The sequence below is a fragment of the Callorhinchus milii genome, unplaced genomic scaffold, assembly GCF_018977255.1.
Source record: "Callorhinchus milii isolate IMCB2004 unplaced genomic scaffold, IMCB_Cmil_1.0 Scaffold2, whole genome shotgun sequence".
Classification (NCBI taxonomy): domain Eukaryota; kingdom Metazoa; phylum Chordata; class Chondrichthyes; order Chimaeriformes; family Callorhinchidae; genus Callorhinchus; species Callorhinchus milii.
In genome coordinates, this window is record NW_024704743.1 from 14539812 (window position 1) to 14565717 (window position 25906).

Genomic DNA, 25906 nt, shown 5'->3' on the forward strand with positions numbered 1-25906 from the left:
TGTTTATATATGGGGGGATTCATATTTAGCTGACATCTAATGATGAATGGCTAGAGAGCCAGCCAGGGTTCAAAATCCGGCATTTGCATGTGCCTGAATCTATTAATTTGATTCACAGCTGGTTTAAAACTGGCAGCAAAAGGTGTTTCATTTTGCTGTACACTAATAGGGAAGTAAACAGATTTGCGTTTTTCAAAGTGTTTTAATTCAATACAACTGCAAATTCTGTACAAAAATGAACTAGCAGTTGCTTTGGGAACAAGTACTGTTATAAATACTGAAAACTGCATTCATTAGATCAAAATATCCAGAGAAGAGACGACTCACATGGTAGAAATGTGACCTTTATCCATGAGGTCAAATAGTTTTATTGTGATTAAACACTACAATACAGTATATATCCATAAAAAACTCTATAGTGTATATAAATTATTCCTTCCATACAGCAATTCTTTCCAGTTCACCTTTGGTACAATGTGTATTTATTATAATAATTGTAATACTTTTCAGCTTCACAAACTCAACACAAAGTACAAAACTAATCAGTATCGGGGTATTACAATCTACACAGTGGTGCTCAGTGGTAGGGAGAGGTCTTACCTCAGAGAATCCATGTCAACTAGCTTAGCTACAAAGGCATCCCTTGCAGAGACATGACTAAAATGCACCAGTAACCAGCAAACTTTTTTTTAAAAATTTTATTTTTTTAAACAGAATATCAGCAGTGATCAACTGAGAACTTAACACTTTATTTTCTCAACCGACTTTCTCTTTCCTTTTTTTTTTGAAGGCCATAGTTAATATGTCCAGTAATATGTCTCAATACCACTTTCTTACTACAGAACCAGTGTCAATATTTGACCTGCCATCCAGTGCTGCTCATACTTGTACAGTTTGTTCTGCAGTTAGCAGGGATCACTGGGACATTGTTGGTGGGACAGTGGGGTGCTACCAACCTTAGGCTGTTCTGTGGGGAAGGAGGTATAACATTACAATAAACAGGCATTCCAGTGGCTGGAAGTGTTCCTTGACCTGACTGATTGGGCAGCATGATAGGTTGTTGGTAAGATTGTTGAGGCATCCCTTGAGAACCCTGGGTCATTGGCACCTATGAAAGTATTAAAAATGAAAACAGGGCATCTTAAATAACATTAACGCACAATCCATACACAGTCACATGAAACCGTTCAGCATTTCAACATATATCAGCCTTTTCAATAATGTCATTAATCCTTTCTTAATCAATAGAGAAATAGATTCGGTTTCTATTGCCAATCAAAACAGAATCCCAATCTCTTTTGAGGCAAACCTTTACTACTGTTTCTCTCTCTCTCTCTCTGACTTTCTAACATTCACTCTCTTTCTCTCCATGACTTTTTCTCTGGCTAACCCTACACAGCACAAAAATATCACCACTTTCCTTTGTATTACCTGACAAAATTGTATACATGCTGGGATGCAAATTACTCAAAACTGCACTGTGTGAATTTGCTCGATTACTAGGCACACAAGTACAAAATTATAAAATACAAAATTACATTTGTATAGCACCTTTCATATCAGAAGGACATCCCAAGGCGCTGGACAGTCAAGGATTTGGACCCAAGCTGGTAAATTGTGTTCTGAGTAAGTTAGCAACTGCATATATGGATACACAACTGAATGACCAATTCTAATCACGTTGAGATTACAACACATTCCATTTGTATAGTGCCTTTCACATCAGGCAGACGTCCCAAGGAGCTGGACAGACAGTCAGGAAAGCATAACCGAGCTGGTGGTTGGGATCAGGAGGGGTGAAGGGTAGGGATGGTAGGGGCAGGAGGGTGACTGAACGCACGGTCAAAGAGCAGGGTCTTGAGACGGGGCTTGAAGCAGGCAAAGGAGGGGGTGAGGCGGAGGGTCTGTGGGATAGAGTTCCAGAGGGTAGGGGCAAAGAGGCTGAAGGCCTACCTACTAATGGTGGGGCGGGCAAGATGGGGGATGCGAATTAGCCTGGAGCCTGCTGAGCGGAGGGAACTGACAGGTTGGTAGGGGATTTGGAGGTCACAGAGGTGGGGAGGTGCAAGATCTTGGAGGGCTTTGAAGGTGAGGACCAGCATCTTGAACTGTATTCTCTGTGTGATGGGAAGCCAGTGGAATTAGGCGAGGATGGGTTGATAGGGTCACGAAGCCTGGTGCGGGAGAGGACATGGACTGCAGAGTTCTGGATGATCTGCAGCCTGTGGAGGAAGGAGTTGGGGAGGCCAACAAGCAGTGAGTTTGCGAAGTCGAGCCTTGGATGTGATGAATGGATGGATGATGGTCTTGGCAGCCTGTGGTGAGAAACAGTGGCAGAGCCGAGCAATGTTGTGGAGGTGGGGAAATGCGGAGCAGGTCATGGCATGGATGTGGGGGATGAAGGGCAGTTGAGAGTCGAACATTTATATATGACGGGAGCCAGGCAGGAGTACCTCAGTCTTGTTGACATTCCACTGGAGGAAATTTGCTCCCATCCAGGACTTGATGTCTGACAGGCATCAAGAGGACAGCAGTGGTCCTGGAGTCAAGGGTGGAGGCAGAGAGGTAGAGTTGGGCGTCATCCGCATACATGTGGAAGTTGACCCCATGTCTGCGGATGATGGTATCAACGGGGAGCATGTAAATGTTGAAAAAGAGAGGACCAAGGACAGAGTCCTGAGGAATGCTGCCCGAGATGGTGTGGGGGCTAGAGGAGAAATGTTGAAAAAGAGAGGACCAAGGACAGAGCCCTGAGGGATGCCACATATGACGGTGCAGGGGCTGGGGATGCCATTAGTGGATATGATGAGAGAGATAGGATCACGATGAGAGAGGTAGAATTCGAATCAGGCAAGAGCAGGTCCGTGAAAGTTGAGCTGAGAGGAGAAGCGGTGGAGGAGGATAGAATGGTCAACAGTGTCGAAGGCAGCAGAGAGGTCAAGGAGGTCAAGGAGGGAGAGAGAGCCATGGTCGCAGATGGATAGAATGTCATTAGTAACTTTGACCAGGTCTGTTTCCATGCTGTAGGCAACATGGAAACCCGATTGGAGGGGATCATAGAGGGAATGGCGGGAGAAGAAAGAGCAAAGCTGGGATGTGGCGACTCGTTCCTGGGCCTTGGAGAGGAAAGAGAGGTTGGAGATTGGGCAATAGCTGGAGAGTAGTGATGGATCCAGGGATGGTTTTCTGAGGATAGGGGTGATGACTGCTGTTTTAAGAGGGGTGGGAACAGTGCCAGTGGATAAGGAGAGGTTAAAAGAGGGGCTAGATGGTGGAGCTGGGAGGTAAGGGGGATGTGGTTGGGGGAGCAGGTGGTGGGCTTCATTTTTGAGATAGTAGAGGTTTACAACAACAACAAATTGCATTTATATAGCGCCTTTCATGATGGGAGGACATCCCAAGGCGCTGGAGGGGGAAGGGTTTGCACCTGAATTGGGGGTTGGAATTAAGAGGGATGGAGGGCAGAGGGGGAGGGGTTGGAAAGGTGACCGAAGGCATGGTCAAAATAAAAGGTCTTGAAACAGGCCTTGAAGGAGGTGAAGGAAGGGATGACGTGAAGGTGGTCCTGGGTGTGGGAGAAGAAAGACTGTAGACCTGACTACCGATGGTGGAACGTGCAGGGCAGGAGATATGGAGCAGGCGAATGCCCCCGGAATGAGCGAAAGGAGCGGACGGGTTGATAAAGGTTTAGTAGGTCTTTGAAGTAGGGAGGATGAGGATCTGGAATTCTGTCCTCTGGGGTATGGGGAACCAGTGAAGCCAGGTGAGAATAGGGGTGATCGGGTCACGGAGCTTAGTGCGGGAGAGGACATGAGCTGCAGCGTTCTGAATAATCTGCAGCTTGTGTAGGAAAGAGTTGGAAAGTCCGATGAGCAGGGAGTTTGTGTAGTCAAGCCTAGACCTAAGGAAGACCTGGATGAAAATCTCATCGAGGCGAGCAAAGTTGTGGAGGTGGAGTCCTGTAGCTCAGTGGTTAGAGCACTGGCCTCACAAGCGATAGACCTGGGTTCAATACCCAGCAAGACAAAATGTTGGGAAAGTTTCCTTACTCCACATGCCTCTGTTTACCCAGCAGTAAGTAGAACCCGCTTGTTAGTTGATTGGCTGATCACTTTTCCGGGGATAATAATTCCTTCAAAAAATAAATAAATAATCAATTGGTCACTTCAATCATGATGGTTTGCGGGACACTGCTGTGGGTAATTGGCTGCCGCGTTTTGCCCACAAGATATAGTCAATCCACTTTACAGTATATTCTATGAAGCATTTTAAGACATGATAAGGTGCTATATCAAATGCAAGGATTATTATTCATAGATGGGGTTTAAAAGGCAGTTGAAGGTCGAACAAGACACCAAGGGTCCGTATTGGTTCAGTGAGGTGGAGATTGCATCCGTAAATAGTGATGCTGTGAGCGCCTGAGGTGAGGAGCCAGGCAGGAGGGCCTCAGTCTTGTCGATATTTAACTGGCTGTCATCCAGGACCTTGGCAGGCATTCTGTTAGGACAGCAGTGGTCCTGGAGTCGAGGATGGAAGCAGAGAAATAGAGTTGAGTATTATTCGCACATATGTGGAAGTTGCCTGCAGTTGATATCCCTGAGTGGGAGCATGTATATATTAAAAAGGATAGGACTGAGTCCTGGGGAATGCTGAATGCAATGATGCGAGGACTGGAGGAGAAGCTATTGGTACATACAAAGTGGAGACAAGGCGAAGGGTAAGACCGAAACCAGGCAAGCACAAAGCAATCAAGGTGGAACTGAGAGGAGAGGCGATGGAGAAGAATAGAGTGGTCGACAGTGTCAAAGGTGGCGAAGAGATTGAGAAGGATGAGGAGACAGAGAACGCCCTGGTTACAAATGGCCAGAATATAATTTGTAACTTTGACTAAGGCTGTCTTTGTTCTATGGACAGGATGGAAACCAGATTGGAGAGGTTCTTAAGAGAATGGGGAGAGAGGAAACAGCAAAGCTAGGAAGCAATGGCTCCTTCCAGGACCTTGGAAAGAAAGGGAAGGCTAGAGATGGGACTGTAGTTTGAGAAGAAAGATGGGTCAAGGGAAGGTATTTTGAAGGTGGGGGTAATAATGGCTGTTTTTAAGATGAAGGCAACAGTGCTAGTTGACAGAGAGAACTTCCCAATGCCAATCACAACTAGTAAGAATAGAGTGGGGAAGGCTACCCTCCTCTCAAGATGCGCTTTGGGATGTCCTCCCGATGTGAAAGGAGCTATATAGGTATAAACTGTATTTATGGTACTACTGTGGGCCATGTAAATGAGGACTCCTTCTGGTATCCAGAAGCATATCACAACAACTCAGAGAAACCATTCCGTTGCTTAAACATCACAGGAACCGCAGACCCTTTTGTGTGATTTCATGCTCATAAGTCGTGATTTTGGAACATTTTTACAAGGTATTATACAAGATAGAAATGGAGCTGCGGGACACTGAAAAGTAATCAAGCTTAGAAAAACAGATCTACACATATTCGATACTCTGCCCATGTACAACAGAGAATATCTTGCTCTGTTCTGTAAGTAGATTGCATCACAGTGAAGTTCTAATGGGTCAGTATAATGTAGTTCTCATTACGAGAAGAGAAATCCTCAATTACATGACTTGGATTCCTTAAAAAGAACTGGAAATATTTCTTCAATCAACATGAAGGCAAAGACGCGACATATTGCACCTTAGTAACACTGTTGAACTGTGCTCCAAAATTTCTATTGATCTGTGGAATCCGACAAGATCTAGTGCATGGACCAGGATTATTTCTGATCTTGGCTGTTCAATTGTGAGCTAGTCATATTTACCTAGGAACATAAGAACAGGAGGAGGCTGTTCAGCCTTTCAAGCCTGTTCCGCCATTTAACTAGATGATGGCTGATCTGTAACCTCAACTAATCCTAACACTATTTTCAGACAGAGAATGCAGCAAAAAATTTGCAGAAAGATCTAGTTTGGTTATGCAACTGGGCATGCACATGACAAATGAAATTTAAAACTGAATAAATAAATTAAATTAGAGCATTAAACTTTGAAAGTGACTTAGAAATAATAATGAACACGTCAGATTCAATGCCCAGATAGGCTGAACGATAGATTACGAATCTACACTAGTTATGCTGGATCTTTACAGTCTAGTAAGCAGCTGTTGAGAAAAGGCAAAGCAATTCTATTACTTTAGGTGAACAAAGAAAATAGGACCAGAGAACATGAATGAAAATTAGTGAATATAAATATATCAGGAAAATATTCTTTACTCTTGTCAAAAATGCTTTGAATAATCCAATAAGCAAATTAACAGATTCAAAAACCTCAAGGTTATTCAAAATACAATTAGATGTCATGATGGGAATAGTTAATGTACTGGAGGGATGAAAATTGGAAGGCTAATTGGTGGCTTTTCACATTCTTATATTTTTATGTTCTAATATAGAAATGTGAAAACCGCAGAAGCAATTGAAACAAAGGCAGGATTTTTTAGTGTTTGGAAGAAGAAATCAAAGATCAACCATCAAATTGAACCTTTTTATGTTTACTAGAAAGCTAGACTGCTGTTTTGCCCTGAGATTTATCTTTGTCAACTGGGCATACTACAAGCCTTTGGCAGATAGCCAGCACATTATTGCTTCATCTTTCACATACAGCAAGGCCACTGTTGCTCACTTAAGCTTCCCAGCAGTGCATTCTGAGTTGATCAGAATGGCTAGATATGTGCTCTCTCTCCCTTCTCTCTATGATTGATGGATTAAATACTAATCATTACACAAAGTGGTTGGAGTGGAATTTACCAGGTCATATTATTCTTCACTTCTGTTAGCTTTGCTAGTTGTAGTTCATCTTCACAGAATTTAAATCTATAAAACATTACATTTTGCTGTATTAATGGAATAATTTGAAGTGATTGGGAATAGAAGTTTCTCTTACTCTCTAAGCAGAGGTGGATTATTGTACTCTATTGATAGTTTTGCTTCTTGTAGTTTACCTTCATACAATTAATCTATAAAACTGCATTTTCCTGTTTTAATGCAGTAATTTTCCCCATAGCTTTCAGAACTCTCTAAACAGCTTCAGATTGATAGAGTAAAGGCTAGACATGAGGGCTTCACATAACAACCTACTTGATAAGACGACATGGCTGGATATTGGACCATCACACCTTGAACCTGATTTCCCTGCTGATTGTTCAACAGATTCTGATTCTGGGGCGACTGTTGCACTCCCATTAGGCCTTGGAATCCTTGCTGCTGAGTAGGCAAGACAGGCTGAAATCCTGGAAGCAGAAAGAGTTTGGCAAACAACATGCTTTAATCAAGTCAATCTCACCTTCAAATGCACATTAGAAGGTCGATATTATACTCGTACATAATCTGTGATTTTGCCTGACAGAAGAAACGATTTGACTGGCGTACAAAAAGGCAGCTACAGTAGTAATCAAGCTGTCTGCTGCTGAGGATTACAGCAATTAAAACAATGATGGTATGTTTAAGATGCTTCAAACTCAGGGTCTCTTCCAAAGAGCATCACAAGCAAACACGTGCACCCCCAATTAACCCATTAGTATCTGGTGGAAGATTTGTCTGAATTTGAGGGAAGCTGCCCAAGCAATTCAGTTCTGACATATCAATTTCCACTGTATAATAATAATCCTTGATTTGTCATAGCGCCTTATCACGTCTCCGAGACGTCTGAAAGCGCTTCACAAAATATATTGTAAATTTTATGGGCAAAATGTGGCAGCCAATTGCGCACAGGAGTGTCCTACAGTCGTGGATTGAGTGACCAAATTATTTTTTTTTGAAGGAATTATTATCCACGAAAAAGCGATCCGCCAATCGACTAATGATCGGGTTCCTACTTACGTGTGGAGTAAGGAAACATGCCCAATGTTAAATACTCTTTATTGTCAATTACCATGTCTGTTCAGGCGGATGTTAAAGGTCCCATGCCCCTTTCTAAAAGACAAGGGAGTTTCTACCGGTGTCTTGGACAACAATCTTCTAGAGAAAATTGGTCATTTACTTCATGGCTGTTTGTGGGACACTGCTCTGTGCAAATTCTCTGCTGTATTTTGTGACAAATAAGCAGTCACTACAGTTTATAATAATTCCTGTGGAACACTTTGAGACAATGTAAGAAGGAGCCTCATCAAATGCAAGAATTTTTAAAAATTATTATCCCAAACATTGATCAATGTCCCACAACTTTCCCTCAATAACTACAAACTTTCCCCAATACTCACTACCTCCCCTCAATACCAACAAACTTCCCCCAATATCCACAATCTTCCCCCAAATACTATGAAACATCAGCACCATCATGAAAAGCATACGTTAAAAATATGCTTGTCATGGTTTAGCAATAAACAGTTCTGGACCCAGTTAAGGAACTTCATTTTCAAATTTTTTACATTGGAAGGACATCACAAGCGCTGGACAGTTGAGGGTTTGCACCTGAGCTGGGAGCCAAGAGAGGTGAGGGTAAGGGAAGAAGATGACCCAAAGCACGGTCAAAGAGGAGGATTTTGAGACAGACCTCGAAGCAGGTGAGTGTCGGGATGAAGCGAAGGGTTCTCCAGGATGGCGCTCCAGAGAGTGGGGGCAGATTCGCCAGTGAAACAGGCCAGTGCCTGCAGAATGGAGGAAGTGGGCAGGTTTGTAGTGTTTTAGAAGTTCTCAGAGGTAACATGGAGCAAGATTGTGGAGGTATTTAAAAGCGAGGACCTTAAACTCAATCCTCTGGGGGAAGAAAAGCAAGGAAGATGGTGATAGGCTTGTGGAGCCTTGTGCAGAAGAGGAATGAGCTGCAGAGTTCTGGATAGAGTGGAGGAAGAGTTGAAAAGTCCAGCGAATAAAGAGTTGGTGGTGTAGTCAAGCTTGGATGTGATGAGTGCTTGGATAAGTGTCTCAATAGCCTGAGGGGAAAGATAGTGGTGGAAGGAAGGGCAATGTTGCAGAGGTGGGGAATGCTCAACTGGACAGACCAGCAGTGTCCTACAGTCGGACATACCACAGATGTGGGATTCAAAGGATAGTTGAGAGTCAAACAAAACACAGATATTCCTTGCTCGTTCTGTGAGGTGAAATGTGCATCCGTGCAGGTTGGTACTGTCAGTGCCTGAGGTGAGAAAGGCATTGATAGGAACCAATTTACACGTATATTCCTAGTGCATTGAATAGGTTTTTGCTTTCTTATGTTGAATAAAAGCCTTAACAAAAGAGAATTAATTAGATACACAGCAATTGAATGTCTACATAAGATATCATGCAGCATATGTTCTACAAACGTTCATTCATGAAGAATTGCGTGCCTGCAGTATCTGAAAATATTTTCATGCTCTACATGCTGGTAAATGAAAATATTTATTCTATAACATTTATTTAATCAAAACTGGGTAACCTATGATTCCTTTTTTCAAATTTTTACATGTGTCAAAGATGTAGAATATTAATAATAATTCTTGCTTTTGATGTAGCGCCTTATTACGTCATTTAGATGTCTCAAAGTACTTCATGGAACATATTGTAAAGTGAAATGGCCAAAAATAATAGGAATAATAAGAGAACAATGCTGGTTTTTGAATCTACCCAGCTGAGAAATACCATTTTCCATTACATTTGCTCCCAGGAAACATTTGATGGGAAGTGAGGAAAAACATGAATTCTAAGTGCATTTAATGTTTCAGTATTTGATAAGAAAGAAAATCACACTTCTTCCAAAGAAGCAGCCCCATCATTCATTTCAATTTCAAATTACTTCAAGTAGAACTTATAAAAGGTTATTAAATGTCTCTTGAGAAGAGGTCTAAATGGGGGTTATTTCTAATGGATTTAATGAGCTGCTGTGTTACTAAAAGCTGCAGGGCTTTGCTTTACCACTATCATTTAATTCTACCAGTCAGTGTGCACATTTCCCCACAGGAGAGACATTTTTATACAAGTTCAAGAAGCATCCTGGATTCCTGAAGGTTATATCAGAACACTGAATTCAAATGTAGACCTTGTAATAATAAAAGGTGTAGAGACTGGCCTGACAGTCACCGTTTCTAAGGGTCCCTCTTAAACTCAAGCCGGTTTGTCCTTTGATTCACATGTCACGCTCTTCGTGGATGAATTCTACACGTACCCTTTTAGTAGGGTAGATGACAATTACTTGAATAAGAAGAATATAGTAAACCTCACCTAAGTTGAATCAGTTGGGACAAAACATTTAATACGACTCATGCAATGTATGAGTTATGTCAAACTTATATGACTAATGTCAAGTTATGTATAAGTTGGATTTTATATGAGTAACCCATAATAAATACAGTACACAAGTACTGAACTGGCTGGTGACATTCAGGCATTCTGTACTATGTTTAACCCATGCATAATGACAACAACATTACATATGTAAAATACATTTCACGTCGAGAGGACGTCTCAAGGCGCTGGACACACAGAGTTACAGACCTGAGCTGGGGGTTCGGGGGGGGGGGGGGGGGGAGATCAGGGGGGCAAGCAGGGAGATCGAAAGCACAGTCGAAGAGAACGGTCTTGAGATGGGTCTTGAAGGTGGCGAGGGAGGGGGCGAGACGGAGGGACTGCAGGATGGAGTTCCAGAGGGTAGGGGCAGAGTGGCGGAAGGCCCGCCCGCCAATAGTGGGGCGAGCAAGGCGGGCACCGTGAAACAGACCAGAGCCCACTGAGCAGAGGGAGCGAGCAGGATGATAGAGGGTTAGGAGGCCGCAGTTGTAGAGGGGAGCAAGACCATGGAGTGCTTTGAAGGAGAGGACCAGGATCTTGAACTGTATCCTCCGTGTAATGGGAAGCCAGTGGAGTTAGGCAAGGATGGGGGTAATAGGATCGTGGAGCCTAGTGCGGGAGAGGATATAATAAAACTATGAAAGACCATTTTTTCCATATACACTACAGCGCAGTACTGCACCTCACGTGCAGAAAACATGTACTATTCAACGAATGGCACAACCAAACAGGTTTCAAACCAAAACTGTGCAGTTGCAACTTTATGAGTTACTGGTGCATTTAAAATTAAGTGGGTTTAATAGGAAATTGACGGGACCTGGGCAGATGTACAACTTAGGTGATTATACAATTTATATAGATCAGACATCTGCGAGTTTTATTATGTAAAAAGGCATGTGGAAAAACGAATAACCACTTGCTGACAACCAATCGCAGAACATACAATGCCAAAAATGTTAATCTAGCTAGTCTAGACTCTCTATGTCTCAAACGACATTCTCTCTATCTGTGACCAGGGCTCACTTTGCCTCCTCGTCCTCCTGGATTTCTATGCAGTGTTCGACACAAGTCGACCACACCATCCTCCTCCATCGGCTCTCCTCCCTCATCTACCTTATCGGGACCGCACTCGCATGGTTCGAGTCCTATTTAACCAACCGCCTCCATTTCATCTCAGCAAATGGTTTCTCCTCCTGCCCCCACCCGGTCACCTGCGGAGTACCCCAGGGCTCCATTCTTGGCCTCTTTTTCTGATGTATATGCTCCCTCTGGGCAATATCATCCACAGATGCAGGATAAACTTCCACATGTATGTGGATGACACACAAATCTACTTTGCCTCCTCCAGTACCAACTCCAGGTCCCCCGATGTTCTATCAGCTTGTTTGGCAGACATCAAGGCCTGGATGAGTGCAAACTTCCTGTAGCTGAATATGGACACGACGGAAGCCATACTCCTTGGCTCCCGTCAATGTCTTCACTCCTGCGGATCTAAACTCCTCAACCTCTCTGGGTTCTCCCTCAGCTTCACCAAACTAGTATGCAACCTAGACGTCTGGTTCAACCCCCAGCTTCCTCCCCACATGTGGTCCCTGACCTGGACTGCTTCTTCCACCTCTACCACATTGCCCACCTCCGACCATACCTTACCCCAAATGCAGCCCAAACCCTCGTGCATACGTCTGTCGCCTCCCACTTGGATTAATCCAACACACTCCTCGCCGGTCTCCCCAGCTCTACCATTCAAAAGATCCAGCTCATTCAAAACTGCCCGCACATAATGATCCAGACCAAACTTCGTAACCACATCTTACCAGTTCTGGCCAGGCTCCACTGACTCCCCATCACCGAATGGACTGACTTCAAGATCCTCACACTCGTGTTCAAATCCATTCACTCCCTGGCACCTCCCCACCTCTCCAACCTCCTCACTCTCAATTCACCACCTGGCTCCCCACTCAACTGGCAGCGGCCTCCTGCTCATCCCTCGCACCCTCTGCCCCACCATCGGAGGTTGTGCGTTCAGCCACTACACCCCAAAACTCTGGAACACTCTCCCTCAATCCCTCCGCCTTGTCCCCCCTCTCCCCTCTTTCAAGTTCCGCCTGAAAACTTTCCTCTTCGCCCGTGCTTATGGTCACCTCCCCCTTCCCCCCGGCTTGGAGTCAGACGCCGCCACTGTTAAGCACTCTGAGACACTACCCTGTGTGGAGGGCACTATATAAGTGAAAGTTGTTGTTGTTGTAGACTCCTTATTCTTTAAATGCAATTCAACCTCCGCATAGAATGCAATAGTCCATCATGTAACAAAGAGAAGACCACTGGGATATGTTTTAAGCTAATAATAAAATAAGATTTGTTCTTAAAACATATTGCAATGTTTTTACGAGGTGATGGGACAGAAATAACCCACATTTAGAAGTCACAGAAATTACAGCCCAGAGGAAGGTCATTGATTACATCAAGACTAGGTTGGTTCTAACTCCTCCACTGGAGTTAATTGCTCTAATTCAAATTAATTGTCTACTCCATATAACTTGATATTTTTGTTGTTAACCTTTCTGTTCCAGTGAAAACAGATCATTTTTTTCTACCTGGACACTGACCTTTGGAATTTTTTGTATGTGCAACCTTTTTTTCCCATGTAGGTTACAACAACAACAAGAACTACAACAACTTGTATTTATATAGTACCCTTCACATGGGGTAACTTCCCGGAGAGCTTGTCACACATCCTTTGTTCTTTTTTCCCCAAAATGTACTATAGTACTTCACATTTTGCAACATTAAACTGTATCTGCCACCTATTTGCCACTCTGTAATGTCCTCTTGCAGTTTCATGCATTCTTTCTGCCTAATTTACTATCAGAAGAAAATTATTAATATTATTAATAGTTTATTTAGACATTGTTTCCCCTGTGCCTATTTCTGAATCAATAATATAGCCGCAAAACAATAACTGCTTACATCCATTTACCTCTCCCCCTCCCTTCTCATTTTGAGCACTCTCTTTCTCCCTTCATGCTAAGAAATTCCTTTCCTACCATGTGGTGTAATTTTCTCAACTAGTTATTTTATCAACTGTGTTCTGAAAATCCATTTCTAAAATATCAACGGTATTATCTTTCTCTAAACTTATGTGACTTCTTCAAAAAATTCAATTAATTAGTCATGAATATCTTGGCCTCGACCAATCAATGCTGAAATTTATACTATACTTTCAGTGTAAATGATCCAAAGATACTGTACCACAAAGGTGGAGTTTAAAAAGCAGTTATCTTTGTACATGCAAACTTAAGTCAATTCTTGTTTCTAGACAGCTTGTGAAACCAGCTGTGAAGGAAATCAATCAAAAGGAAATCAATTTCTTCAATTCAATATAAATAGAAATGAAGCCCAGCCGAGAATGGACTCTCTGCCCTCCAGCACCACTGGTGTCTTATTTATAATAATAATAATCATAATCCCTGCATTTGGTATAGGGCCTTATCATGTTGTTGAGACATCTCAAAACGTTTCACAGAATATATTGTAAAGTGAATTGACTGTCTATTTTTTGGGCGAAACACGGCATCCGATTGCACACAACAGTGTCCCGCAAACAGTCGTGAAATGCTTCCTCTTGAATGCATTTATATTCACAGTTTAAGTTAAATTGCAACAACAAAATCAAATTGACAACAACAACTTGCATTTATATAGCGCCTTTCCGTGGGTAGCGGCCCGGAGTGCTGGAAACTTCAGTTACTTTCTGTAGATTCTCTAATCCCTGTTTACTGAGGTCACCAACCAGAATTATCTATACGAGCTATTTCAAATTAAATTTTTCTTTCCATATTAATAAGATCCTTGGGTGCTAGGTGGGTCATAGTCTCGTTTTGAAAATTTAAGCTTCCTGAACTAAGGATATTTTCCCCTCATTCTGGGTGAGCAGAAGCTTCTGTGTTTCTAAGACTATCATTTCAGTGGTACGAGCAGTTTGCCTGTCCCAAGAACAACAACAACAAGATTCCATTTATAAAGCGCCTTTCATGTCAGGAGGACGTCCCAAGGCGCTGCACAGTTGGGTCAGGACCCGAGCAGGGGAAATGGTCAGGGTGAGGGGAGGGAAGGGAGGGAGCGAGGAGGGGGAAATGTCAGGGTGAGGGGAGGGAAGGGAGGGAGCGAGGAGGGGGGAAATGGTCAGGGTGAGGGGAGGGAAGGGAGGGAGCGAGGAGGGGGAAGAGAGTCGAGAGGGGAGCTGAAGGCTCGGTCAAAGAGAAAGGTCTTGAGACCGGCCTTGAAGGAGGAAAGGGAGGAGGCGGCGAAGGCACTGGGGGATAGAGTTCCAGAGCCTGGGGGCTGTGAGGCTGAAGGCCCGACCACCGATGGTAGGGCGATTGGGGCGGGGGACGTGGAGCAGACCAGAGCCGGAGGAACGGAGGGTACGGGCAGGTAGGTAGGGGAAGAACATTTCTCCTTTGAATCTCACGGCTGATCATTGAATTGAAAGAAATTGATTTCTTTGGGTTCTGGCTCACCTCACTCTCTCTCAAATGAAATACTAGTAAACGTGAAAAATGGGTATATAGAAGTCCTCGACAAGTAAAGCCAACTCTTATAACTTAAGTAGAATACAATCACTGATGCCAAGCTGACCTTAGTGATACTAGAAATCATAGAAGATTCATAGAATCATAGAATTGTACAGCACAAAAAGAGGCCATTAGGCCCATCGAGTTTGTGCCGGCTCTTTGAATAGAGCAATTAATGTCAATCCCACTCCCCAGCCTTTTCCCCATAACCCTGCAAACCCGTCCTCTTCAGATACCTGTCCACCACGTTACTAAGTTATAATAATCCTTGCATTTGATATAGTGCCCATTACTTCGTTGAGATGTCTCAAAGCGCTTCACAGAATATACTGTAAAGTGAATTGACTGTATATTTTGTGGGCGAAACATGGCAACAGTGTCCCACAAACAGTCGTGGGTTGAGTAACCAAATTTGTTTTTTGAAGGATTATTTATTATCCCTTCAAAAGCGATCCACCATACGACTAACAATCAGGTTTCTACTTACTGCTACGTAAATAGAGGTGTGTGGAGTTAGGAAACTTGCCGAATGTTTTGCCCTGCCGAGAATCGAACCCAGGTCCTCTCACTTGCGAGGCGAGTGCTCTAACCACTAGGCTACAGGACTCTGGGGTTGCCCTGGATAATTACAGTAAAAGTAATTGATTCAAAGGGAAGCGTATGAATTATGCCTGGCAGATACGATAATATTAATCCTTGCATTTGATACAGCTCCATTATCACATTGTTGAGATGGTTCAAAGCACCTCAGAGGATATACTGTAAAGTGGATTTACTCACAGCAACATCCCACAAACAACCAGCAACTGAGGAACCAATGTTATTTGGGGATTTGTTGGCCAGGACACCAGGAGAACCTCCCTTATTTTCAAATAGTCCCATTGGATCTTTAACCTGAACAGGCTGACGGGACTGGAACCTCCAACAATGCAACAGGCCCTCATCATTGCATTGGAGTGTCATCTTACACTATGTGATTCCAAGTCCTGATATCAGGCTTGAACTCACAAACTTCTGAATCAGAGGGGAGAGTGCTGTAACTGACACACACATATATAAATGTATATATGGATGGCCAACTTTGCTGCATTGTTCCCCATGAATAATAATTAAGATTGTGGTTGCTCTGATCTTGATTCCTCAATGGTTGGATGATGAACAGCATTTTAGCTTAAAACCTTGGTTTCGAGATTCTTGCACGGCAATCACTGAGGTATTCTTACACCCCTGAAGTATCGCAATTGATATTAGTCAAAAATTATGACATTATAAGGCAGACCCTGTATAGTTTTCATTGTAAGTTTTAAATGTTGAAGATTTTCTGGACACTAGAAGGTTAGTTATCATGGAAGGTATGAGCCCCTCAGCCTGCAGCTTGTTACTCTGAATAGCCATGCTGCCAAGCAGAGGTTCCTTGCTGCAGAGTGCCAGATATAGCTGTTCAATTGTAACAGGAGGTCTGACCTGTGAGGAACAGTTAGAGGTTTCACTGATGCTATCTGCAAAGTTCCAGCAGCTCCTCCATCTGCTTTCCGAAGAATGGTTTTCCTTTGTAAGGGAGCTCCAAAAGCCCTGTTTGCAAACATATGGTGGTTGCTGTGAAGGAGGTTACGCTCACTCAACAGCAGCAATAGCACATGAAGTAGCTTAATCCACCAAGGTTACTAGGATATCAGCAATAGACATCTGAGGTGTTCTGAGCAAACTAAAATTTGTGACACTTTCTGCTGTACACATTCAATTGGCCTACAAACTATGACCCCAATTAGTCTGAAAGCATAGACACTTACATGGAGGCACAGAGTTCTTTGGAACTGTGTTGAATTTATCCAACTTAGAAGATTGACTGGAGACACTCTCCCCTCATCCCCAGGCAATTTGTGATGGATTAAATATAACAAGATTTGCATAAAGAAGTGGACTCTCACTGTTTACTTAACGTAACTGTGGGTGGCGTGGTGCAGCGCAAGCGGCAAAAGGTGCTTCACTCAGAGTCCCCACTGTTGAGATTGTCTGTGTGTTTGTCTGTGTGAGTGTGTCTGTCTCTCTCTATGTGTTTGTGAGTGCCTGTGTGAGTGTGTCTCTCTCTGTGTTTGTGAATGTCTGTATGAGTGTGTGTCTCTCTCCTCTGTATATATGTGTTTGTGAGTGTGTCTGTGGTGTGTCTCTTCTATATGCATGTCTCTGTGTCAACGTGTATGTGTGTCTCTCTCTCCTCTGTCTGTATGTCTCTTTGTGTCTGAGTGTGTGTGTGTGTCTCTCTGAAAATATGTGTCTCTCTGTGCCTGTGAGTCTGTGTCTCTCTCTCTGCTTCTCTGAGTGTGTGTGTGTGTGTCTCTCTCTCTCTCTCCCTCGCTGTGTCGCTGAGTGTGTGTGTCTCTCTCTCTGTGTCATTGTGTCTCTCACTGGGTCTCTGTGACTAAGTGACTGTTGGGCCCTGTGAGGCAGAAGGTAGTGAGCTCACCCCATCTCCCCCCAAAAAAATCGACACCAAGTTTTTGTTAAAGAAGCAAAACAATTAATAATTTTTTTTGCAACAATCTATTATGTCTTATTTACTCAGGTTTATAAAGCGAAAAAATGTACTGCCAAAATGTAGGCTGGCAGTAAAATGTACCTCAATAGCACTACCAACTCCTTGCAATTCCCCGCAGGGTTGACAAACTTCCCCGCAATTTTGGACAAATATTTACGCACTTTTCTATTGGCCCATGTCATACCTTATTATGCAAGTATGGGTTACATAAGAAATAATGAGAAACAAAATCAGTACCTTCCAGAATCAGCCTCACAGAGTAATGTGTTATATAATTTATGTGGGAGGCACTGTGCGTTATTATTGCTCTGTCTGAAGGCAACGTGGTATGCATTGTGATAAAAAATTTTATTACAGAAATAGAGGAGCATTTCTCAGTTTCCCAAAGGTAGAACCTTGCATGATGTCCCATCACATATTAAACATAGCCAAGAAAATAATAGTTCCTCAAAATGATAAACATGTTTGTGTATTGGTACGTTAGAACTAAGTTGTACCACCTATTTTAATGAACTGACATGAAGCGATGTACACACAGCTAAAATCTGAACCCATCTCGAAACTTATGATCATTATTTTTAAATCTCTTAATGAGTTCAGCAATGCCCTTGTGGATATCTGTTACTCTGATCATATTTTGTTGAAATCCCACACCCTCTCCACCACACACACACGCGGTATATTAGGAATACGATAGTTCCTAAGGAATAACAAAGATGATTTCCTCACCCAGTGCTGGTGCAGAGCTTTTTCTGCAGTACCTTATCTGATTTCCCATTACCCAAACCAATGCATTTTCTTCCAACTAATTGTTTTCGTATTTAACCAACCCATAATTTCCTTAACATCCTACCAAATGTCTTTAATGTCATCCTAAATAAACTATAAATTCAGTTTGGCTTAATATTAGTTGCAAAACAGACACATAAAATGTTCCTTTCAATAAATCTCTCCGTATGCACTGACATCAAACTCGATTAATGAATAGAAACAACTTTTATTAATCAGTGAAGTCCAACTACATGAATATATGTTCTAGGAGTATCGGGTTTATTAACGTCCCATTCTAACTCTCGACATGCTTTAGACTCACAGGATATTCTGAAAGGTCAACACTGCTGCCAACTTTTCTGGATTTTGGCAACACAGAGTGGAATAACTGCAAATAGACCGTGGATCAAATCCCTTCAATAATCTGTAGCTCTAATGTAAAAGAACTCTGACCAGTACATTACAGCTATTACGAAAGAATACTGAATTAAAAAAGGAATCAACAATTTAAAAATCAGCCGGGGTGTCTGCCAGAGGAGTTTGCTTCAGTTTCGCAGAAAGAAGGGAAAAATAAGTAAAGTGTTCCATGGCTCAAGAACAAGATTGATCATCAGTACATATAAGAGTAGCAATCTGATCTTATGGCTACAATTTATCATATGTGAGAAATAAAAATGGGTAAGAAAGGAGCATCCATCAAGTTGTTTCTTAAGTGAGTCCAGCTTCCTGCAATAAAACTCTATTGTCTTCCAACCAATTTCTAATCCAGGTCACGAGATTGCACCAAATGTCATATGCCTTAATTTTAGCTAGTAATCTCTTATATGGTATCTTAGCAAATGCTTTATGAAAATCTATATGAATTCCATCCATTGATCCTTCTTTTTTATCACCTCAGTGAGACATGATCTAACCTTCACAAAATCTTCACTCTTGTAAAGCAAGTAACTTCATTTCAAATGTACCGCATGAGATAGTTTCAACCAAGTCACAGAAACGATATTTATTCAGCTGTTAAATTATTTATATTAGGGAAACTGATACCACAGGTGGCAGTAGATTTCCTGCATTCCCACCATATGGCCATAGTTTTGCATCCCTATCTAGGAATATATGAGAGCAACCCTAATTGACTCATCTTCCAACTTTCTTCCCTCCTGTAGTGAAGCATCTCGACTTCACTCAGCATCACCCCAGACTGCAAGCTGAGAGGAGGAACTCCATATGGGGAAATCACAGCACAAATCTGAATCTTGTTATTCCATGATGTAGCATAATAGTACTCCCAACCAGCACTATTGGATGGTCAGGGTCTAATTTAAAGGGTAGAACAAGTTGTAAGCTAATTGAATCAAATAACAAGTGATCTGCAGTATCTTCAGCCATGATGAACTTCACTAATAAAACATGGAGCAAATCCTTGGAGAGATCATTCATAGATACAATTGGAAATCAATTGACAAATAACGTATTGCACAATAATAGAGTTTTGTTTTTACAAAGAATAGCATTTAACTTGGATTCCAGGTGATAAGGTCATTTTAAGCAGGGAATTATTTCCCCAAGCAGTTTGGTTTGTCCTCCTGATGTGAAAGGCTCAATATTTCACTGGCTCAATACACCAGTGTATGGTATTGTATTTTGAATCTGAGCGTTTTATTTTTAAATCCATGATCTAGCTATTGAAAATGAAATATTTTTATATTCATATGAGGAAACCATAAGCATAGATGGATTCAGAAATTACTGTTATCAGCTAAAAAGGTGATTTGAGTGACTGATGGAGAGAAGGTGGATGGTGTGGTAGGTAATGGGCATCGGTTTGCAGCTGGTTGCTATGCAACACAGATCTCACAAGGATCTCTTAAAAGGGGAAATTGAAGAGGATACAGCAAAAGGCAACTAAACAGATAGCTGGAACTAGGCTCCAGACCTATCCGGAGAAAGGTGAATAATAGATTTCAATACTTAGTGCAAACAGTGGTAAAATATGTGGAATGGATTACATAGGAAGGGAGCGGAGAGATTGTGGCAGCAAAATGCAACAGTGAATTCAGCAGTTATTTGACAAGAACAACAACAAAATTATACTTGGATAGCGCCTTTCAGTTTAGGAGGACGACCCAAGCGCTAGACAATCAGTGTTTCGGACCCGAGCTGGGGGTCGGGATCGGGGAGGTTGGAGGGCAGTGGGGAGAGAATGGCAAGGGAGGAAGGAGGAGTACACAAATTTGAAAAGGTATAATTGAGTAATGTATGAAGTAGTTTTATCTCTAATTTTAGGATCAGCCACATGGACCATAGTTGTATTTTCTGGTCCTGCATTCATTTCTAAGATATTCACATTCAAAGTGGAAAGTAGGAAAATAATTCTGCAATTAGTAAAGAACATGGAAAATACATTTTATTTCTGAATTTATAGTCTCAATAAGTTGCATTTTAAAGACAATCAATATTGTATTTTACAACAATGTACAGTATGTACCAGCTAAATTATTTCTTGGGATCAATTACTGATTACTTTTCAATAAACTTTCAGTCATCACATTATAGCTGTCAATTCTTCAGTATGCATATGCTTAAGAATCACTATGAAACACGGGTTTTTGTGCTATCTGTACTGAGATGATGTAAAGGAATACCAGATAGGATTTTATGCCTTTAATCTCACCTCAAGATTCAGACATTATTTGAGATGACCTAAAAGAAAGGCTTCCCAAATTTTGGGCGACATTCCAGATCTTGGAAAGTCCTTTCCTTTTGTTACACCTTCACAGATCACTGGCACAGTCTCAGATTTGAAATCCATAGCCTCTCCACTCTGATTGTCTTAAGCAAATAAGAGGTTGGGAGCAGCATATTAAAACTGGAGGGTAGGCTATCAAAGCAGCTAAGCTTTTTGCCTGCTATTAAGTATGAGGATAGGACTGGGATGTTCTAGAAAAAGACTGGAGATGAAGTAGCATCAAATTGTGAATAATAAAACACGGGTAGGAAGAATAATAGTCCACGACCGAAGGAGATAGGTACACCTGCGAGGAAGAAAGGGACTGGACGAAGGGAGGCTAAGATGCTTGACGAAGGCTGAACATGGGGAGTCAGAGAAAGTGATGACATAAATGCCTTGGAGTAAGTAGAAAAGGAAATTAAGAACATGGATATGACAAAGCCAGCACAAGGAAGATGAAGGCAAAAATGACTGGAAACAACAACTAGCAAAGGGAATATGGGATGTACCTAATGGCAAACTGAAAGGAGTGCTCACAAACATGATGGAGAAGCTGGTGTGCCTTAGGGAGGAAGATGTTGCTATGAGAAAAGAGTGTAATTGAGGGCAAGGTTGAGCGAAATGGTCAAATGAACAAATGTTGGATAGGATTAGATTGAAATGAGGAATAGGTCTGAGTGAGCACAGTGAATCTATAAGGCTGAAAAACTAATGGTCAGAAATATCTGTCAAACAACAATTGAGCTTAATAACTGATAACTACACTATCTCGGACTGCAGTCTGGAAACAATTCGCAAGGCTATTTTATCAGGCTGCACACATCTGGTGTTAGTGGGATCCTATCCAGACCTCACATAGATCGATGAATGAGCTAAGTGGATCTCATATGGGTATAATCGGGAACCTTAGGTTTTCTATGTTATCAGAAAATCTTCACCAGATTGAGGTACGAGGAAAACCACACAGGCTGGAAGTCAAAAATATAAAGAGAAAATGAGATTACTGTTTCGGGCGTGCTCCTTCATTAGAAGTGAAAAAAATCTGATTAATTTGCTGTGGATGGCTAGCTATTTCTGACTTGATTAGATGATTGACTTGGAATCACTTCTGCTATCCATCATCCTAATAATAATAATCCTTGCATTTGATATAGCGCCTTATCATATCTTTGAGATGTCTCAAAGTGCTTCACAAAATATACTGTAAAGTGAATTTACTGTGTATTTTGTGGACAAAATGCGGCAGCCAATTGCGCACAACAGTGTCCCACAATCAGACATGGATTGAGTGACCAAATTATTATTTTAAAAAAATCTATTTATTGTTTTGAAGGGATTATTACTGACGGAAAAGCGATCCGCCAATCAACTAACAACCGAGTTCCTACTTACTGCTAGGTAAACAAAGGAGTATGGAGTTAGGAAACTTGCTCAACGTTTTGCCCTGCCCTGGAATCGAACCCAGGTCCTCTCGCTTGTGAGGTGAATGGTCTGAGCTACAGAACTCCAGGACTCCACATATAACATATAGAGAAAAAACACTTCTTAGTACATCATTGCTACAAACTCAAGGGAGGGAGTGGAAAAGGTTAAAAAATAAAGCAATACCCAGGTCAGGGCTAACAATGCCAGAGTTTAATTCATCTAACTGTATATTATTAGCATTATTTACTGTATTTTGCCCACAAAATAGTCAATTCACTTTATAGTATATTCTGTGAAGCGCTTTGAGACATCTAGAAGATGTGAAAATCGCCATATCAAATGCGAGGATTATTATTACAACAACAACAACAACAACAAGATTACATTTGTATAGCGCCTTTCACGTCGGGAGGACGTCCCAAGGCGCTGATAATAAATAATAATATTATTATTTATTATTATTATCATATGATTGTACATCAGCAACAATTCTCAAATGAGGCTCATACCACACTACAAGGCATTTATTCAATGCTACGTCTTAAAAATATTTTAGTTATCCATAATTTTTTCTCATCGTTAAATCTTTTATAATAGGTTAATTCATTTGCCACAAAATGAACAAATTACACAATCAACATATCAAAACTGCCATCATTATCGGGTATCTAGGTATCACTACAGTGATACAGAGGAGAGAAATTATTCAGTATTGATTGAGTATCGCTTCACTCCATCATATAAAAGTCTAGATGGGTAATGGAATCTCATTTGAACTAATTGTGGTAGGCTTGTTCTGCCTACTGAGTAGTATAATTACTGTCATCTAGGACATAACCTGGCTCTTTCCATGTCAGATATGCCAAATTATCAACAGCAATACAATCAAGAATTTTACTTGAATTTTAAAACATGTTGTGCTATTTCCTTCCTGCAGTTAAAAAAAAAGAACATTTTTATCAAGCTCTTCTGAATGAGTGCGAAGACTGCAGCCTGTGCTTGCTGCTGGCTAAAAATAGACACCAAGGCTTGTGAAGCTCTCTTACTGCTGAGATTCTCAGTAATGACAGCACAGTGGTTCAACTCTTGCTTGGATGATGGATCGACTACCACCTCAGTCCATCTGCTGCACAACTTAATAGTTCTAAATTAGCTACTGTGCCTGATCTCATGACCCTAGAAGGACAGAAACATCAATCACAAACCTGCAGAAAGGTACGGATTTTGACAGTAAGCAGTACCACTGATTTTATTTATACTGAAGCAAGGATTGCATTGTGCACTGCATTCAAGTGTGTAAAAAAAAATCAACAATCCCGCATCTATTCCAGTCACTGAGGTATGCTCTCACTGATACCAACAAAAAAAGTACTTCATAGATACTCGATGATCCTTAGAGGAATCAAGTGCAGGTCTAGCATATTCACTCATCCTCCTGTTCACACTAGGTCTCATTAGGAATATTATACCTGTCCCCATACTTGTCCAAGTCTTTTTTGAAAGAGGCTAACAAATGTGCGTGCAGAAGCAATCGTTAGAGAAAAAAATGGCACAAGTTGAGCATCAAATACAATTAACTAACATTTTCTCTTTCTGCCATCCAAACCTTCATACAATCTGTACACCCAAATAAAAGACGGAAAAAAGAAATTGCTAGGTCGTGCAAGTGACATTTCTTTCACACGATTCACACTGTGTGATCAAATGTTCTTCACCAGTTCATGATGAATAAGAATTCAGAGGGAAAAAAAATAGCCTGGGGCAACTTAAAACTGTAAAGCATAAAAATAATGTACTGTAGTGGCAAATGATAAAACAATTTACAGTGACAGCTATGATTTATTGAAGCAATTCAGCTCTGTTTGGAAAATGCGTTAGCTTCACCCATACAGGCTAACAAACACATTGTAAGTTGAACAGGTAAAACCCAATCTAGTGATGCATTATTTACCTAAACCAAACCACAGTGACAAGAGCATCAGTTGTCAAAACCCAAGTGTAACTTGTGGAGCAGATTCATTTTTCAAAACATTTCTTGGCATGAACCTCATTCGATTATAATCTAGATTGGAAACCTAAGAGTAATAATCTGCCAACCAAGCAACTAATGCAGAGCCGTCAACATGCATAATTTTACCCTTTAATAGCCAAGAACACACTTCATCAATTTTCAAATAGAACCTATTCAAGTATGCTTTCACTTACAAAGACCAATTTGGATTTAAATTTTTTGAAACCCATTTACCCAGCTGTCAAAATCTGTTTGAAGACAAGCAGTGCAGCAATATCGATACTTTGATGACTCAATATTTTGTGATGATTCAAAGCATCTTATTCCAAGGTGCAAACTTCACAACTCTTTAACTGAAAGAGAGGAAGTGAAAATCTGAGGCAGAGTCACCATTATAGTTATAAACAAAATGCAAAATACTGCAGCTGCTGGAAATCTGAGGCAAAAACAGAAATCACTGGGAACACTCAGCAGTTTCAGGCAGCATCTCTTGAGAAAGGAAAGTGAGTCAATGTTTTGGGTCCATGACCCTTCATGAGTTCTGACGAAGGGTCGTGGATCCGTTGACTTTCTCCATAGATGCTGCCTGACCTGCTGAGTTTTTCCAGCGACTTCTGTTGTTGTTTCACCATTATAGTTTGCTTTGAGACGTCCTCTGCGATCACCTGCTACAACAACATCGAGGATAACATCTTGAACAACAACAACAACAAGGTTACATTTGTATAGCGCCTTTCACGTCGGGAGGACGTCTCAAGGCTCTGGACAGCATACAGCATTTCAGACTTTGAAGTGCTTCACAGACATGGAATGGGATCCCAAACAGGGTGAGATGCACTGGAGGTGACAAATGTTTGAAAGCTGGGAGGGATGTGAGGTGGTGGGATTTCAGGAGAATTTCAGAGAGCAGAGGTAACATACCGGAAAGCTTGACAATAGTGGGGCAATGTGGGTGGTGGAGGAGCATTGAGTCTGAGTTAGCAGAGGGATTGTTAACTGCAGGAGATCACAGAAGTAAGGTGGGATAATGGTATGAAGACATTTGAAAGTGAGAATAAGGATATTGAAGTTGATCTAAGGAATAAGGAGCCGCTGGTGTCTGACTTGAATAGCTCGCAGAGCCTATGATGGGAAACATTGTTAAGCAGTTCAGGTAAACTGGAGCTTGTCGACATTTGAGTAAGGAGAGCCGGCGAGGAGAACATTGGAGACATCAAGTCTGGAAGTGATGGGATGGAGGTGGCTGATGTGGTGGAGTTGATTGGCAGCAGATTTGGTCAAAGACCAGATGAAAGCTTTAAAGGAGAGCTGAGTCTTAAACAAAATGCCAAGATTGAACACAGGTTGTGTGAACTGGAATGAGTAGCTAGGGAGGATGATACAGTCATTGTCAGAAATGAGGCAGGAGGCAAAGCAGGTTGTCTTCAGTTTAGTTGATATTTAGTTGAAGGAATTTCAGGCAGTGTGTCAAGGCAGCACTTCTAAGTCTTTTGTTTCCCCCCCCACTCCCTTCTCAAATAATGGTGTGAGAATTGCAATTCTATAGAGACAAATTCTAAATCCAGAGAACTTTAAAATATTATCCAATACAAGATTGCATTTGTACAGTG

The 25906-nt window shown here is 41.6% G+C and overlaps 1 protein-coding gene across 18 annotated transcripts in view; it reads right to left on the reverse strand.

The window, feature by feature from the left end:
• Positions 1 to 328: 328 nt before the first annotated feature.
• Positions 329 to 25906, reverse strand: part of LOC103181530 (cAMP-regulated phosphoprotein 21) — a 275084-nt gene continuing 249506 nt past the window's right edge. For all 18 annotated transcript variants that reach the window (XM_042332062.1, XM_007898065.2, XM_042332063.1 and 15 more), the window contains 2 exons: positions 7126 to 7277; positions 329 to 1108 (listed from right to left, as the gene is read on the reverse strand). In XM_042332062.1, the coding sequence (XP_042187996.1) occupies positions 851 to 1108; positions 7126 to 7277 (410 nt within the window). In that variant the 3' untranslated portion in view covers positions 329 to 850. The remainder of the gene's footprint in view (positions 1109 to 7125; positions 7278 to 25906) is intronic.